Genomic DNA, 19,471 nt, shown 5'->3' on the forward strand with positions numbered 1-19,471 from the left:
ATGTGAGTGACTTTGAAATACTTGGTACCACATGACAATGGTGCATATAAATCCTCATTTTGGAGGGGTTAAAAACCCCTTGGTCCAACTCTGATGAGATTTATATGTATTAGCAACTCCTAATATAGATAGTTTATCCTCAATCCAGAGTATAACCTTAGTGACGAAAGGCAATCATGCCTGTCAGGACACTTCAGCTTTATTCGTCAAATTCAGCTGGGTGGTTTTGATCTTTTGGGTTTGGTTCTCTCTTGACCTGATACACAAGTAAAGAGAGCTGAGCAATAACTAGGCAATGGATCGAAAATTGGCTGGCCAAGATCGTCATAAATTTAGGTTACTTCATTTAAAAATATGGATGCCCCATGATATATTTTATGTATTTAAATTAATATAAATAATAAGAACATCTATGACAGAGTATAAATTACACCAATACAGACTGCAGTACTAAATTTTACCTTTATTTTCCTCATTCCTATATGTGGGTCTGTAATCCTTTGGCCTCTCATTTTATGCATTCCCCTGCTGGATGAAATTCTGAAATGACAAAGAGCAATATGAAAATAGTGCATTTTATTTTAAGGTAAATTACTCTTCAAGGCAAATGAAAAAAGGGAGTTACTGTGGACAATGAATAACAACTATAATGGATGATGAAATAACATAACAATGCCCATTTTTTTCATTAACCATTTTTATGATGAAATTTAAATACCTCAATATGCCACCCTGTTAACCCACACTAAGCCAGTGATTGGTTTTTAAACCTCTCTCACACATGCAACCCAATGGCTGAGCTGACTAGCTACTACTCCAGAATTCTTCATATTCTTTGCCACTCAGAAATGAAGTAGAGGCCTGCAATACCTATCACCAGAACCTGTGGGATGAAAGATTCTGACAATCCATAAGCTGCACTCAATGCATCTTTCAATTGCAGCTAGGGTTCATCACAAATATCTTTGTGGCTGACAATGAGAGGCAGGTCCATGTTTTTTGGGTGGTGATGGCAGAGGATGCATGACTTCCTGAAAACCAACCAAAACGTGATGGGTGCAGCCTAGTCTTCGGGAAATTCAGTTGCTTCGTTCAGATCTCCAAGGTGTACGCTTCATTAATAAGTTAGCTGCGTTGCCATGTGGAAAGAGGGTTTTTGAGACAGTCTTTTGTTTCCATTCACTGGCAAAGTCTTTTGAGAAAGCATGGAAATTCCTGCCTCTCTCTCTCTACCCATGCCATATCCCTAGTGCAGCAAGTCCCTGCCATGACACTGCTTGAAACATTCCAAGCTTACATAACTGTGCCAGTCGCATTTTTGAATAAGATCATAGATGCCTTTTGGCTCCTCTGCCATTGCCTAGGAGGCTGAGATAGGTAGTTATCAAATTAGCGTAGAATTCACTGATGCAAGGGTTTTTCAAGTTGACAAAAGGTGATATCTTGAGAGAATCATTGGGTCCACTTCATGGGAGGCAAAAAAGAAATGGAGGTTAGTTAGCCACCTCCATCTGCATTAGGCATAGGCCCACCCTAATAGTCCCTACCTCATCCATTGGTGGACTACAGTGGAACCTCGTTAAAGCGAGTACGGGATATAGCGACACCCCCGCTATTACGAGAGATAGCCGATGCACCGTCAATTGACCCTATAATGAGCGTGTTAAAAAATTCGTTTTTACGCGCCAGAAGACTTTCATCAAGACTCCTTAACCTCTGTAATTGCTAGCGATCTGTTAGAAATGAAGTTAATGGAGTGCTCAGTCTCAAATATATGTGGTAAACTGTCGTTCGATAAATATAATGATTGACGAAACAATGCTTTGCATGATTTTTATTCAGTGCGGCGCTTATAAATTGTTTGAATAGTTAGTTGCTTTTTGAGTAAGGAAATTTAGAGATGCAAAAAAACATCGCCTTTCGTCTGGATTTATGCTTACGTTTATCGGATAGATGTTTATCTGTCGCCGCACCACTCCTGTTCCTGTATATCTGTTCGCAACAGGTATATTGGCTATTATTTGCTCCACCTACGGTAAAGCGACAATTCGCTATAGCGAGTGTTTATTAGTGCACCGTGGGGTGTCGTTATATCGAGGTTGCACTGTACTTGAGGGCCTCCTTAAGACTTCATCTTTGATAGGAAGGAGATGAAGGAACTCTGAAAGAAAATTATCATCACTTGGCTTACAGTTTTGATCATGGCCTCTTTGGGTGTGGATCTGTATCAGATGAAGAGAGATTTCTAAATAAAAACACAAAGTTTTTTAAATTGTAGTTTCAGTGGATTGAAAATGATTGAGGAGAACCACGCCCCTCATGAAATGAGGATCTATATACCCCATATTGCTTCATACCAATGATCATAACCAACACTGTTGTTACAAAACTTGAAATTAAAAACCCAATCATTCAGAGGAAGGAAAAACTATGCATACCAGATTTCAAATAATCAAATGAGAATAGGGTGGTTTCCTATTTTTTTTAAACAGCCTAAATCAAAAGATTATTACTTGGAGTATGTATTTCATGCTTTTAGACTCTTAAATGATAATATCTATTTTTTGCTATTAAATGAAAAGTGAAAAATTTCAAGCACACGAAAACGTGAGGGCTAAGTATGAATGCTGGGAAAAGCCAGTGTGGTGTCATTCTAGTTCCAGCTTCTGCCATGTGAGGTCACCTTGGTGCATGCATTGGTAATTTCACGCGGTAACTCCTGGTACTGATATAGAATCTAGGTCCCTGTGACGTCACATGGGTTGGCATCTCATAGGTGCCAATTGGGCCTTTTTCAAATGAGGTTAAAATTGACCATTAACATTCGTCTAAACTGGAATATCTAAAACCATATAATTTGTACATTATGAATACACTAATGTTGGGTAACGAATCGCAATCAATGCCTTTTGTTTTCTTTGATGAAGGAAACTATCCTATGGAGATGAAATGCATGTATGTATTCCTCATAATCAGTGGCGGATACAGATGGGGGGCGCGGGGGGCGCGCGCCCCTCCCTTGCGGGTCCGGCCGTCTTGCCACACATTGCAGAACCACAATTGTGACTTTTTTATATCATAAGATAGCAATGTCTTATATATGTATATAATTACTTTAATTAACATTTTATTTTACTCTGCCTGCGACTTGATTATTTTTTAACACGATAAAAGTAAAGGCAACTCAATATATCTTTTGCGCCCCCCCTTGAGTATTTTCTGTATCCGCCACTGCTCATAATAATATTTTTTCTTGAACTAAGCAAAGTTCTGACACTTTCTAACAGTGCAAATTCGTTTGCAAGACCTATGCTCAATTTTAATTTGCAAAGAAAGTAGTTGAGAAAATGAAAAAATATACAAGTCCATTATTTTTTAAAATCTAAACCTGTACGCAATCCCAGATCCACTCCTAGTCTTTATCTCCTATTTCCTAACTACCTATGATAGTATTAAGCTAATGCAGTCAGGAGGGAATAAAATAGAATTTTATTTTTCTTGTCAGTTGCTTTGGAAGATCACCGCCAATGTGATTGTTTTGCCATGGCTGTGCTTACTCATGGAGACGAAATGGATACTTTGAAAGCAAAAGAAGGCACTTACTACACTCAGCAACTATATAACATGTTCAATAGCAAGGCCTGCGCATCACTTCAAGGAAAACCAAAAATATTCTTCTTCAATGTGAGTACTAATTGTCCACTCTGGAACTCATTTACTTTGCGTACTTTGCTCCAAAACATGCAGTGGGGAGGAAGTTACGTTAAAGTGACTCATCAACAGTGGCAAAGCTGAAACGTCGTCTGAGGAATCACCCAAAATTTTCTATAAAATGTGCTTTAATCATGCATATGATCACTAGCGAGCTTTTCACAAACATTCAAAAGCTATTTCTGAGCATTATACCAATGCCAGCATTTACATGACCTAAAAACTATTTCACAATGTCTGAACAACTAATAGCTGTTAAATATTTCAACACATAAGAGAATGGGAGCCAATATGGAGAAAGTGTAAGAATGAATCAAAATCATTTACTGATACCTTTTGAATATATTTCAATAAAATTGTTATTTTTGTACAATTTATCTCCAAGCCGATTTGACAAGTGGCCTTCATTTTGGAAAAGTTTTTACCGTTGTTCTAAATGATGGCATATAATTATCAACTGATTTAATGGCCACATTAGTTTTTGTGCATTCACACCTTAATATTTTTTTCTAATCAATAATACTACTGGTCTTCACATGATTTCAAGGGACTGGCTTAAGGGGTTGACCCAGCCACCATAAGGATCCAAGACAGTCCATAAATCAGTGCTGCGGAAGTGAGAGCCAGCACTGCAGCGTGTTGATGAACCATGCTTTGCACAAGGCCACCCTGCATTTACTGAAAATAGCATATCTAGGCTGAGTATCTGTTATACACTCCTGGTAATGAGAAGCAGTATCACCAATACCCGCATGAGGCCAAAGGCAATTGTCCATCAGGGCCTGTGACAAAGATAACTGGCTCAGCTGAAAGATGACGGATGAACTATAAGGGTAGGTAGGACCCTTTAGCCGCAGAAAAGGCAATCATCCAAGAGGAAGAACACCCCAAAATTAAAATTGGTACCTGGTCCTACAGTTTGGAGGTTTGGTTTGAGGCTCACCACTTCACTAAAAAAAAATTTATTATTACGAAATTAAAATCAAGTCTCGGAAAAGGATTCAACCAGCAGATACCACCAAAGCATAAAAATCAATAAGGATAGCCTCAATAATGACACCCCAGTCATTGAAAGCCGGGAGAAATTATTACTCAAGAGATGGGAGAGGAAGATCTTGCGAAGAATTTTTGGCCCCATCTAGGAAAACTACTTGGTGTAGTTGCACCCATGCAGAAATATAGAGACTGCATGGCAAACCTAGTCAGGTAAATGAAATCAAGTCTGCCAAACAGGTGACTTGGTCACCTGGAGAGAATGGCTGAAAATAGTGCAGTACGGTGGACATTCAGAGGCCAGAAGGGAGACTTCTAGGACAACTGCAAAAATAATGGCTTGACGACGTGGAAGATAAGACCTAGTATAGAGTGGAGTAAGGAGATGGCAAGAGAAGACCTAGCAAACAGTAGAAGATGGCAAGCCCTTGCTATTAAGAGAAATGCCTGGAGAGAAGTGACTAAGGAGGCACGGGCTATTTAGGACTCTAATGCTAGTTGGCAAGGAGAGGTAGTGAGTTTACGTAGGAATCTGAAGTGGGGTGGAATCTACCTTCAGGACTCAGACTGTTGCATTACCCACTCGGGGGTCACACCTAGCTTCATCTTTAAGCCACTGCCTAGAAGTGGCACCCCAGTTGGCTGTCTCCCACCACTGAGAGTGGTGGAACATGGGAAAGCCACTGTTGGTGTACACTGTTGCTAGGGACTATTCTAGAGGTCCTCATGTTGAGGACCTACCAGTACAGTATCACAAAAGCGTGTCAAATATTCACTTCAGGGACTCAGCACTGCTAACTGCTCTGCCCTTGGAGTACGTTAATTCCATTTTTCCAATTTTAGATCAGTAGCCAATACAGGAAAAACTCAAGGGGGGGGGGGCAAAAGATATCTTGAGCTACCTGCACTTTTATTGTAATAAAAAAAATAATCATATTACATGCAACATTTTAGAAAGTTTCATTTTAACTGATATTATGCATATGCAAGGCATTGCCATGTTATGATATATAAAATTTTACATTTGTGTTTCTGCAATGTTTGGCAATGCGGGCAGCCCCCCAAGGGGGGGGGGGCGCTCCCTGTGCCCCCATATGTATCCGCCACTGTTTTAGATACCAAACTTCATACTGATGTGAGGTCAGGGATTGGGGTTGAAAATTGAAACTAGATTAAGTAAATATCACATAGAAATACATTTCGTTGAAAGAATAGGACTAACGCCGAATGAAGCCACGGACTTGGGAGCTTCGAGCATTGGAGCAAGGTGGCTCCACTTGGGCTGGCATGTGCTTACTCATGGGGCCATATCTCGAGAACCACAGGTCACAGTTGGGAAATATTTAAGGTGCAGAATGTCAAAATGTCCAATGTGCCATTGGTTACCAGAGGAAATCAGATGAAAAATACCAGCACCTTCTTATCGTCGTTCATGTCCGAAGAACAGCCAAAAATGCCAAAATTTCTCAACTTTGAGTGCGATGCGGCACGTCTTCCCGTCATCCAATTGCTATAATATTTTACAGGATATGTTTTTACACCAATTGGCATAAAATGAGGGGGTGTCTTGAAAGAAATTCGAAAAATAAGAACCACCCTAATGTAATATGTTATTAGAATGCTACAGAAGGAAGGTTGATTGGTAAAATGAAGGGTGTATTATGACATACATGAATAATTTGCATTTCAGGCTTGCAAAGGCAACAAAGATGATTCGGTGGACTCACCTTGTGTGCGACAGGTGGCCTATAACCTTGGAAATCCACAGTTTTACAAAAAAGAAGAGATAATAACATCCCATACATATTCAGATTTCCTGTTTGGTTACAGTACATGGGAGGGTAAGTTTATGCCACACTCTTCTCATTGGCCATCACAAGAAATTTTTACATAGATTAGTTAAATTGTCTATTCGTCTTCAATTATCATTCACATCAACATTCATACAAAAGAATAATCAACAGTAATCAAGAAAACACATGTATGTATTGTAGTAGCCAAATTTCCATGAAGGCAAATTTTATGCCAATTGAAAATTTATCCTAAATTGGTACTTTGGAAGTCATTGTATCTATTATAGATGATCCATTGCAAAAATCAAATTCACATTAAGATATGTATGTTATACCCTATGTGGAAATTTTTGGACAGTAGTGGACAGGATGGTCTGGACTGCTGAGCATACATAATATGTGACTGGCAGTACAAGCCGCGTGCACTGTGCCAGGGGCGCAGCTGGGAATCTAGGCTAGGGGGGTTTTTAGGCGCAACTAATACTTTGGGGTGCGGGGGTATTGCATACCTGCAAGGATGAGTGGGATTTGCGGAGGCCCTCCACCAGAAAAATTTTCAGATTAATAGTTCAAAATGACTAGTTTTACCGCTTTATGAGAGATATTTGATTAACCCTAACACTATTCTGTAAGTAATACTAATCCATTAAGTAAAATGGATTAAACTTAAAAATTTCTCTGAGCTCTGGGGGCGGGGGGGGGGGGGGAGTTTATCCCACAAAACCCCCCTCGCTGCGCCACTGCACTGCGCCACAGCCTGAGAGCAAAGCCCAAACTTTTAACACTGAGAGGTATTTGCTCTTTTCCAAATTTCTACTGAGGGGAAAGATGCCTCAGTAGTTTAACTGCCTTAATCACTTGACCAGAAAAATCAGGATATCTAGGTTCAAACCCCGATCAAGGTGAATGACTTTTTCTCTGTGGAATTTTTGCACAATTTGCACATTGTGAGTTACTCTGCAAAGTTTTCCAGGTACACTGAAAGTTGTATGCTGACTGGCAGTGTAGCATTGGTATTGGCAATAAAACGCACAATGAACGGGAGCCAGTTGCATAGCCAGGGGGAGGGTCAGGAGTGTCCGGAAATATAAAAACACAATTATTTTTCTTCATGAAAGAAAACAAAATTTTGAAATATCATGTATTTACAAAATATTTCTTTAACAAATTAAGTTTTTTTCAATTATGAAGAGTGTTAACACGTTGCGTACGGATGGCGAGAATTCTCGTCATTTTTTTCCCAAACGTTTTGGATGGATGACGAAGATTCTCGTCATTTAGGTGCGTCAACCTAAACAATTTTAAAGCGTACAATACGTATTCATTATTACGTTTTCAGTTGTTGCTCGCTTTTCATAATGAATTGATGCATCATAACGTTTGATTGGGTAAAGTTATATTCTAAACATTAGCTTTTTAACTATGTTTAAACCAAAGGTATTACGCCCTAATAGGCATATATTTCCAAATCGGCGTTCCTAGGAATTTAAATACCCCGGTACGCAACGTGTTAAAATTAGTTTAAAACCCTCTACTTACAATAGTACCCTGTTTTTCAAAAATTTCCCCTCCTGGTTTTGGACCCCCCCTCCCCCGCCCGAACGAAATTCCTGGCTAAACCACTGATGGGAGTGAACAACTTTATCAACCACCCACATTACATCACTTGGCGCAACAACTGATGAATACTCAAGAAAAATGAATAGCACCTTATCACGCTTACCAACCTTGTTGGCTGATAGCCGGCAGAAAATGAAACCCCAACAAAAGTTATCATGATTTTGATACAATTTCAGCCATGGAACAGAGATATGATTCAATTCTGAATTTAAATATAGGGAGAAATATTTTCAATCACCACATTTCTTTGAAATTCAAAACCCCCTCACATAGTCCCCCCATAATATTAGTTCCCCTTGCTCATTTTCTTTTTGAAATTCATTTTGGAAAAAAATAATTCAATTACGCTTAATTATAGTCTCACAACTACATTTCTGTGGGAGATTTTGCACAAGAAGTAGGGGAACATATCAGAGGATATATGGTATCCTTATATATATAGCTACATCAATTTTTTTTGGAGCTGTTGTATTTGTGCCTAAGGAAAAAACTTTCACGAGAATTGTATGAGTCAGTATATGAGCTTCATATATGAGGGCAACTTATACTCACTTTTAAAAAAATCCTTTATGTTCAAGGGCATATCCAGAATTTTTTTCTGGGAAGAGGCACAAAGGTCTTACAGGGTTTCGTCTTTTTCTCCTATTAGATATGAAAGATAACCTACAACAATTACTGTCCGGAATATTCTCTTTATTTTAATGTGAGAGTTATTATGTAATATGAAATAAAATTATTGAGACTCCTTAATATACTGAAAACAAGCGTTGTGGTAACTTATTAAAAATCTTGTTTTTTTTTAAGTTTCTGAGGGGGGCACATGCTGCCGTGCACCCCCACCCCCTCCCTAACCCTTAACTACTGGCGTGTGGTAATGATAGATCCCCAGGCTGGTAAATTTGTTCATTACAGGGTGATTTGGCGATATCGCTTAGTTACTCACTAACTTCAAGTCTACTCCCCCTCCTCCCTTCAAACTGGTTTATTTTGCATTGAAGTATTGAATAAAGTCAGAGAAATGGGCGAAGTGATACATTTTCAAGTAGGCGACACGGGTAATCCTATCGAAAGTATCCAATCTGTTATGAAATTTTCAACCACAAATAACTAAAATACATCATGTAATTGTATTTTAAAAATGCATGGAATGTTAGAGATCTCACGGCCTATTCGAAACCAAATTTAAATCTTTCACAACTGAAAATTTATACATTAGTTCATAGAAGAAGATGCATAAAACAATAAATATTCATTCAAATCGCTCGAAAAATTATTACATAGTAGCGCATTGTATTGCGCAAGTTTACAAAAATTTTCAACGATACTGATCGTATATTATGAAAGATATAAATTATTGAATTGAATCGTATGCCAAAAAGGCGAAGTCATTTAACACTTTGTGTGCCATGGACGTAATATTACGTCCTGTTAATCTTTCTGAAGAATGCCATGGACGTAGTATTAGGTCTTTCTATTTAATTGGCTTTGTATGCGTGAAGCCATAATATTTACCCATCGTACTGTTCCAGTTTATTGCTTAGTAGTTCTTTTATTTCAAAAATCAACTCTCGATGGAAAAAAAGAGTTCACTTTATGTCTTGAGGACGAAAATTCCTCTGTAGCTACCGCCATCCTTATCTAAGGCCACTTTGTGTGAAAATTCCTTGGGCCAATGAACCGTTCGTTGAGGGTTTAGTGACCCTTTTTTTCATCCAGCATTTATAATGCTTTGTTCGGAACAATGCTTTTTTATGATTTTCATGCTTTAAAATGTTCAAATTGAGCGTAATAATAAATTATTTTGCATTTTATGGTTGTACATCATATGTTGCAACTTTTTTTTATTTTTCAAAAACAGTAGGTTTTCATTATTAAATTATATATTTAAAAATTAGCAAAAATGTTATTCAACTAATTCATAAAGAAGATCAAAGTCCATTTTTATTGAAATACACATCGATATGAATATACTTTTGATGCTAATGTTTTAAAAAAAAATTGCGAATTTAGCAAAAATGGCTGGATTTTTCAGTAGGGCATAGAAATTAGGGGCCAGCACTCAAAGTGTTAAATCTCATCCGGCCGCTGGGATGGGATTTAATTAAATGCCCACCGTGCTTGAGGGGTTAAATAAATAATTTGGGGCTCTGGTATGTCCCCACGCCAGTACTAACGTCTCAAAAAACCACACCCAGTGAGAAATGGGTGGTGGAATCCACGTGGAACCCACGTGGAATCCACGTTGAGTGGTGGATATTTGGTGGTGGTGGATATTGAGTGGTTGGACCCACGTGGAATCCATGTTGATTTCAAGTGGATTTGTGGTGATTATCATAAAATGTTAAACAGAATTTCTAATTTGTGAAACTTAACTCTCTGGTGACATTTCGTGATTTATCATCCTGAAACCACGCTAGTTATGTGAAAATGTATCGCACATTCTATTTTTATATAATTCGTGGAAAGGCAGCCATGAGAGCACATGAAAAATCGTAGACACATATATAGAAGGTTTAGATATAGAGTGGTTGAGGTTTTAATGGTTTTAGGACAGCACCTACTGCTGTTTTAATTTTTCCACCAAATTTCCACGTGGGTTCCACGTTGATTCCACGACCAAAAACACGTGGTATCCACGTTAATTCTCTACGTGGGTTCCACGTGGATTCCACCACCCATTTCTCACTGGGCACTATAGTCTGTTCACTTTATGTCTGCGGGTGAGCTTTCGTGAGAGCGCGGACACTCTCGGATGGCTTCGCTGATAAGGGAGGGGAAGTACCGAGAGAGAGGAGGAGCGAACATAACATTGCCAAATGTACATAGCCGCCCTACTTTGTCCCTCAAAACGTGTGTGTCATAGGTGGCCACAGGAGTTTTAGCCCCGGCGCCGAGACAATATACCTACTCATTCGGAAGGCATCGGGGATAATCCTTTCACAGAAGCCCATGACATTATCAGCTACTGCGCTGAATGAGGCACCGTTGGTAGAAGGCATATTTAGTCACGTACAAGGAGAACGCGTTAGGTATGGCAACACTGCTCCACGAGCAGATTCACGATGTTCACTCGGCGCAGGTCTGAGAGCGACTCACTGAGGCCACGCCTACTGTTTGCTGATTGGCAAAGGCAGAGTCACGTGTCTAGAAACTTTCCCTCCCCTCATCTCCACTTGCTTTGGCCACACCAGCTCACCCGCAGAGATAAAATGAACAGAACAGTATAGTAGCCAAGGGTTAAATTCACCCATGTCTATGTACAAGGAAAATCAGCATATTGTTTATTATATTTTTCCTCTTTATCCATTCAATGATATTACCTTTTCAACCATCATTGAGTTTCCAAAAGATATAACCAAGAAGGAAAATCGCTATATTCACCATGTCATTGTCATTCAATTTTCTTCTTTATTATAATTTTTCAGGGTATAAAAGCTACCGTCATCAAAAGGAAGGATCACTCTACATTCGATACTTGAGTGAAGAGCTTGCAGAGGGTGCAAAGCGTGGTGATGACCTTACCACTATCCTTACTAGAGTTACGAGGAGATTATCAGAGAAGCCTGCAATGGATGGAAATAAGATCCTGAGGCAGACCAGTTATTATCAATCAAGTCTAACTAAGAAAGTTATCCTACAACCAAAGAGACAGAGATAAATTGACACAAGCAAGAAGTCTATGAAAGTTTTCGCTAGCTGTAAAAGCCACACATAATCATATCCTAACTAATCCCATCATCTTTTGATGCATTTAAAGATTAATATACATATTTATTTCAGCACATTTAATATAAATTATTTTGAGAATTAAAGATGGAATAAGTTACTTCAAACTGAATCCAATGAGGAACATCTGCATTTAGCAGAAAGTCATCTAGCTGAACATATGGTTCACCAAGGCTTTATATAAATAATAATGAAGCATCCATAAGGTCCCTTTTAAGCCCTGCATCACATTTCAATCTTATCATGGATATGCCCATGAGCACATTATGATTGATTTATCAGAATGTTCATATCACTATCATCAAGCTAGTTCTACCTAAACCTTCTTAGATCTTACTGAAATCTGATAGGTAAATATCCAGCATGGAATTGTGATCCAGTGGGTATATAAGCAACACCAGGGGCGCAGCTAAGAATTATGGCTGGGGGGGTTTTAGGCACAACTAATACTTAGGGTTGTGGGGGGTATTGCATACCCGCCAGGTTAAGCGGTTATTAAGGGCCCTCCAGAAAAATTTTAAGATTGATAAAAACAAAATTAAATGATTAAAAGATTAACAAAATGGCGAGTTTTACTGCTTTCTGAGGGATAATTGATTAATACTAACTCTATTCCATAAGTAATATTTGTCCAATTAAGTAAAATGGATTAAACTTAAAAATTTCTCTGAGCTCTGGGGGGTTTTATCCCCCCCTGAAACCCCCCCTCGCTGCGCCACTGAGCAGCACTGATAAATGTAAGCTTGATTTTGAACTCCAGATAAATAAAATAGCCATAATGTGCTCCTCCAAGCATCCAGCACTTCAAAACATTGCTCAATGCTAATAGGTAGGTATCAAGAGAAAAAGACTGATAAATGTTGCTAGCTATCTGGAGAGAAACTTGATAAAAACTAGGAGAGAGTGATCATTACTAAGGGTAATATTTTTATACTTTACATATATTCATCTCCATTTGGGCCATTTACATAGCTGAAATGAGAAAAAATAATTATGCATCATTAATTTTGTGGTCAAAATATTATATTTTATCATGTATGAGGAATGATTTATTTTCAATGATATACCTCTTTGAGGCTAATCTCATGAATGAATGGGTACAATATGCTCAGGGAAATATAAAAATATCTCTGACTGAACCTTTTCATTAATAGTGCTCTCTAATTGAATCAAAGTTGTCATCACAACAATTGAAAGAAAGCTTCTGTGTTAATTTATGGGGTGAATTTCTAACACACATCATTAAAATCAGGAAAATCTGTAACTAATAATTTTAAGTTGCATACAGCTGACTCAATCAGACTTATTTTATCAAAATGTAAAAAAAACTTTACCTGATAATGTATTTACTCAGCATAGATTGTCCACAGAAGTATTTTAGGATACATTTATCCATTTACCTATGAAAAAGGCTGTTTTGTATCACTATTAACCAAATCATATCTATTTAAAAATAAATAATAACCAAAAGATTGAAGAATTTATTTTTACTGTCACCTGATAATTTATCCCATTTTTTAGACCTTAAAATGCTCACAATAAGTAGTTAGCTTTTATATTTGCTGTTTCTTAGATGACATATTTCACTGATCAAGTAATTACGCCGATTAAACTACAGCAATTGTTTTGCAGTATGGGCATTGGTTTTTAAAACTACGGAGTTATGTCGCACAATGTTTCAAATGATTGAAATTTGAGAATGTTGAAGAAAGGAGAAAAACCTTCCTCCTTGATCTTATAAATTAAAGGCCATTGTGCATTAAATCCTGTCTTCTACTTGTGTGGACCACCCACATGAAAAATGGTCCGTTAACTTGAAACTTGAAGCTTGTACGTGGTGGAATTGGTCCACTGCCGCTCTGGTTATAATGACTAAAACATAGAGGTACTTCATCTTTACACTATTTTGGTGATAATGACCAGAGAATGAGTCTCTTTTTTGGTTTCTCATAGCACGCCAAATTGTCTTCAAATCCTCAGCCGAGAATGTGTTGACAATAGATAGGGAGGGGTTGAGGAGGAAAGGGATAGGGAGGGTAAGAGATCATTGAGTTGATGCTTTAGGGGTGATTACTACTGAGTTCAGTGCAATGCATTTTGGGAAGGAGTAGGTGGGTCATCGATGAAATTTTTGTGTGCAAGGTCAGTAATTACATCAATGATTCTCACATTTGACACAGATAACTAATAAAATTTTATTACTGAAAAATGGGGATCAAATATTATACCATTTACCTGATTAAATTTGCCATTTTTATTGTTTTAACAATTTCAAATTGCACAATTTTTTCTCATTGAATTTTAAATGGAAAAATTGCTGTTCAACACTGCTTGTGTGACTATTGATTGAGATGTTTTGAAAAACACATAGGAATTCATTTGCATTAAAAAAATGTTGAGTGATCCTCACTTATAGCACCGAACTTCATCCCCATATGGCTAATTTTTGTAGAATTACATGAGTTACAAATTAAAGTATAGACGCTACTTTTGTCCAAATTATTAAGTTTGAATTTAGCACTAAACAAATTAGCTGCATATATGGTTACATTTGTAATCATCCTATCATTATTTCATTTCATTCCTTTTCATATGGCATGTGATTTAATTTATGTACTAATCTTGTTTCTTGTGATTGAATTGGTGACTCTAACCATCTGTTTATGCCTAAACCCTAGCCCACTTATTCAGCAATTAGCCCCTTGAGGAGCACTAATTTTGTAACCCCTGGTGCTGCCACCTGCCAAGGAAGGAACTCACCAAAATTAAATACAAAATCCCCATAGAGCCACCAATATTTGGTGGTACTGGGAAAAAGTGCCAACGTGAATTTAAGAATTTTGTAGCACTTTATGAAATAACACAATATTAATACTTTATGTATCAATGTAATGTTGCCTTTTACTAAAAAGGAAAAGATTTTAAACGCCTATGCTCAAGCTGATATATCGGCTTGTGGCACTTTTTGCCCATGAAGCATATTGGCCTGTGGTACAAAGAGCATTAATAATAATCAATCACAAAAATTTCAGCTTCAGTTTGGCCTGTCTATCTTAGGGGGAGCACAGAGATATCAAGTTACCTGTAAATTGGTTCCTCTTCCCAAATTTCAAGTATGGGGATTAGGACAAGTATCTTGCATTGGAACTATCCTGATGAAAGTAAAGTCCTTGGTGGAGTGTATGCCTACATTCTAGCAAGGGTAGTCAATAGCAAGTAGCAAGGGAAGTCTGGTAAAGGGTAACCATACTGTCTGTATTCACTCAATTTTTGGTTATCAAAGAATATTTTAGAAACATGGAGGGTAGGCTACCTATCATCTATGGATTTAAATGTGTCCTTCACCTTCCTCTACTTGCTATTAAGTGTAGAGGAAGGTCCACACTGTGAAGCATAGAGGAAGGGTAGTGCTCTCCTTCCTGTACTCCGTGGAGAGTGGAGTGCGGATGAGTAAAGTGAAGAATAAGGCACACCTGAGGAAGGATAGGATTCTTCTTCCCCTCCACTCCATGCTCGGTAGAGTATTTATGAAGGCTACTAGGGTTTTCCACTAGGTAAGGGGACGTCCATTAATTGCGTGAGGTGATTTTGCCAATTTTTGGACCACTCCGAAACCTCCCAAGTGAGATATTGTGAGATCTGGCTCGACCCCCCGACCCCCACTCTCTAATCTCCTTTCCAGATTGTTCAAAATGCATATTTTCAGTGTAAATACGTTAACCTATGCTTCATTGCCTTGGGTTTATGTAGACATAACAAATTGTTCCATTATTTTAATATAAGATTAGTTAAGACTAATATTTAAGATTACTAAGATCACAATTTTACACTGTCTCTTTAGGAAAAAAAATTATATGATAATTGCCAGGATGCCCCTGTCCCCCATGTGAGATTGGGCGAGAATCAGCTTGATGCATTCTCCGTAAATGCCTCACGTAATTAATGGATGCCTACTAATTGTTGACATGGCCACTGGTATTTTGGAAACTAGGTCAGTTCCCATCATTAGCCCTGAATATGGGGACTGACTCTATTTCTGGAATGCTGGTAGCCTTGTCAACAATTACCCAGTATGTAACCGGAGTAGCATTCCAAGGTGCTGTATGCCAGGAAAACACCAGAGAAAACTTTAGGCGGAGTGAGTAAACACTCAGTATAAAGGGTGGTACACTTTCTCTAGGCTCTGCTTGCCCACTGTGGAAGAGTATATTCCTAACAGAAAATCTTTTAAATCGTGATTGCAAAAAATTCTGTAGCAAATACCTACGTTGATATAGTCAATTTCCATTCATCCCTCAAAGTAAAAAAAATGAGCGAGAAAAGATTGGACGTGATCGAGATGCGGCTATGGAGGAGAATGGAGAAGGTGATGCGAATGGAGAGGAATACCTAGCTGGGGAAAGCTGGATGGAGAGGAGGACAAAACTACCAATCAGTAAATTTTTTTAACAGTCAGAGGAAGATGAATGATAAGAGGTTGGATGAATGATGAAATTGGTGATGAGAGGAAATTTTCATATGGAGGAGACCAGTGGCAGATACTTGTGGGGGGCACGTGCCCCCCCCTTACGGGGACACCTATATTGCCGATGTGCCGCAGGCCATGCATATCACAAGAGGCTTAGACCATATGATCTACGTAGTTTACGTAGTGACTATGTTTTGTAGACTATACAGTTTTTATGGTCTAAGAGAACAGGAATCAAAGTAGATAATATCTGGTGGCCACTTTGAGATATGGGATAGAGATGATTGACCGGTCAATAACTCGTGCTTGACCCTGGTGGTAAACAAAACGGGCATGATATCCATATTTTATGAATCGATATTTCCTTCCTTGCATATACAATGGGAGCCAACTGGATTCCTTTAAGCATTTTAAGTACAAAGAATACTGCATTTCACTTTAGAAAATGTAAACATTTTCAAATTGGCTGAATCGATCCACAATTGTAACTTTCTTTTAACCATTAAATGGCATTGTGTACGTGGGTAATGAGTTTAAATTAAGCTTTCTTAAACTGTACAAGTCACTTGATTATTTTATTACGATAAAAGTTAAAGTTGCGCAAGATATCTTTAGTGCCCCTCCCTTTTGTTTTTTCTGTATCTGCTACTGGAGGAGACAGTGGGTTTCAGTGAAGCAAATGTTAAGAGAGGTTATTAAATGCCATGTTTAGAGTGAAGCATGTTAGAATGGTGAGGAAAGGATAGTGAGAGAAAAGAATTTCCAGTTGGATTGAAATGAAATAAGCCTTATTGGGAATTGAAAAAAAGAGATCAATTTGTGGAGGGGAACATAAGGGAAAATCTACAAAATCCTCCATGTAAACATACCTTAACCGGTGGAATACCTTTAGTAAAAATAACCATATTATGCAACCCACATTACCCTACCTCATGCCGCTAAGTTTATGGAGTGTGGCATATCCGGTGAAAATGAAAAGTACCACTGGCTATTAACAGATTTACTGCTAATGTATCTGACAAACAGCTTGATATGCTTGTGACTGGCCCATGGGTGGAGTATTTACTGCTAATATAGGTACTGCAGGGAACATTCCAGAAAATGCTTCTCAAATTCTATCTAGGATATTATTAGATTATACCTTGGTTAGGGACATAGGCGAACCTAGGGGCACGTGCCCCCCCCAGACCCTTAAAAAATATGTAAGATTTTTAATATGGCCTTTTGTATTACAGGTTATCTTTGTGCCCCCCAGAACAAAATCCTGGATACGGCCTTGCTTGTGCACCCCCCCTCCAGAAAGAAATCCTGGATCTGCCCCTGGATAGGGACACAGGGGGGGGGGGCTTGGTGGAGAGCTTGGGGGTTAACCTCTCAGAAGTAATGGGGGTCCAAACAAAATTACCATTTTTTCTAGTGTAAATTGGATACCTAAGGGAGGGTCAATAGCCCCCTCTATCCCATCTCTTGATCCACCGTTGGGCTCTCTCAATCTTCTGATACAAGAGGCCTATCGTCAAGTGGGTCACAGGGCATTCTCCTCAGGGGGTAAGCATATTACCCCCTATGCTGAAAGTAAAGCCAAGTCAAAACTTGGTGGCTCACAAATTAGCAGAACTTAAGCGAATGGAGGAGAAAGTGCCTCTGGTGAGGGAACTTCGAAGAGAAGTTGATGCGCTTTGGACTTAAAATTAGTCAAATCCCAATCAAAAATCGTAGTTTTAACCAATGCCCCCATGTAACTGGACTATGTTCAAAATAGACTAGCCCATGCCCAAAACAAATGCCTGCGCAGGGGCCAAACGTTAAAAATGAATTGGTATACAGTGGCGTAGCTAGGAATATGCTTTGGGGGGATGAGAGGGCTTTGGGGAGGGGATGATCGGGCTTTGGGGGGGTATGAAAGGGGTTAGTGGGAGCTAGCCTCCCAGGAAACAGGGAGGTCATAAAAATTTTGAAAAATAACATGCCTGAATATGCATTTTACATCATGTAGTAGTATTATTTGGATTTAGGGTGCGTCGACGGCTAGGTCATTTTGCATCACTGCTGTGTGATTTAATTACAAAAGTTATGTATAAAGTAATCTACTGCATTTGATGTCTTCGTTCAAAGAGTGTACATAATTAGACTTTATTAAAAATGTTTATTTCTCTGAGAAACCGAAATGTACAGATTAAGTTAGTAGGGTGGTCTCCTAAAAGGGTTTTTAGGTCTCCCCCAAGATTATTTCGTCTTCGCGCTTCGCGGTACTTAACACAATCTAGCATGATGTGTCTAATACTTAATGGACACTTACAATCCTCACATTGTGGAGGTTCCTTCTCTTCAGTAAAGAGATACGCATGGGTCAGGGGGCTGTGCCCTATCCTCAATCGTGTTAGTACTACTTCCTCTCTCCGATTACTACGAGCTGAGGAGGGCCACGCTGCTACTATGTCCTTGATGCCACGGAGCTTGTTATTATTAAGAATCCTCCATGACTCCTTCCATTTTTCAAATACCGCATTTCTTAGAGATGCTCTTAAGTCCTCATAGGGAACCAGCATTGAGACAAGATCTTCGTTACTCAGAGCTTCCTTGGCCATAGCATCTGCTATCTCATTCCCGGCTATCCCCTCATGTCCCGGTACCCACAGAAAACGGATATTCAAACCCTTTCTCGTAAGGGTCACATTTTAGATTATTTTGGCATGTAAAATTCAACTTCAAGCAGATGCAGTTATTATAAATCAAATTCAGACAAGATTTTCAAATATTTTTTTTATTTCTCTGAGGCTTCGGGGAGGATACATCCCCTCCCCCCCCCCATAGTTACGCCACTGCTGATATATGTTGGCATTTATAAAAGTTGCCTACCTTTGCTCTATCGTATATGAGCCTAGAGAAGTGGATTTTCATTTTCTATTCAGCACTTGAACTCTAGTTAGGTACCTACTCTTAGAATTGGATACTAGAACGAATTTGAATCCAAATAAATTAATTTATATCTCCACTACAGCCTTAATTGCTATCAGGAAATGTTAAATCGATAACATGCGTACTTAAATAAACCGATGGATTTTAATCTCGGGATATTTTCTATTTTAAACAATCATTTTAACCAATAATGATAGATATTTAGCATAGAGAAATATACTTGACTTAAACAAAGAATTAA

The 19,471-nt window shown here is 38.5% G+C and overlaps 1 protein-coding gene across 1 annotated transcript in view; it reads left to right on the forward strand.

Annotated features, from left to right (window-relative positions):
• The window catches only part of LOC124159824 (caspase-6-like), a 29,600-nt gene extending 17,792 nt beyond the window's left edge, over window positions 1-11,808 (forward strand). The window contains exons 5-7 of the mRNA XM_046535732.1: window positions 3,506-3,684; window positions 6,395-6,545; window positions 11,543-11,808. Coding sequence (XP_046391688.1) covers window positions 3,506-3,684; window positions 6,395-6,545; window positions 11,543-11,775 — 563 coding nt within the window. The 3' untranslated portion in view covers window positions 11,776-11,808. The remainder of the gene's footprint in view (window positions 1-3,505; window positions 3,685-6,394; window positions 6,546-11,542) is intronic.
• Window positions 11,809-19,471: the final 7,663 nt, after the last annotated feature.

Source organism: Ischnura elegans, chromosome 5, assembly GCF_921293095.1.
Source record: "Ischnura elegans chromosome 5, ioIscEleg1.1, whole genome shotgun sequence".
Lineage (NCBI taxonomy): Eukaryota > Metazoa > Arthropoda > Insecta > Odonata > Coenagrionidae > Ischnura > Ischnura elegans.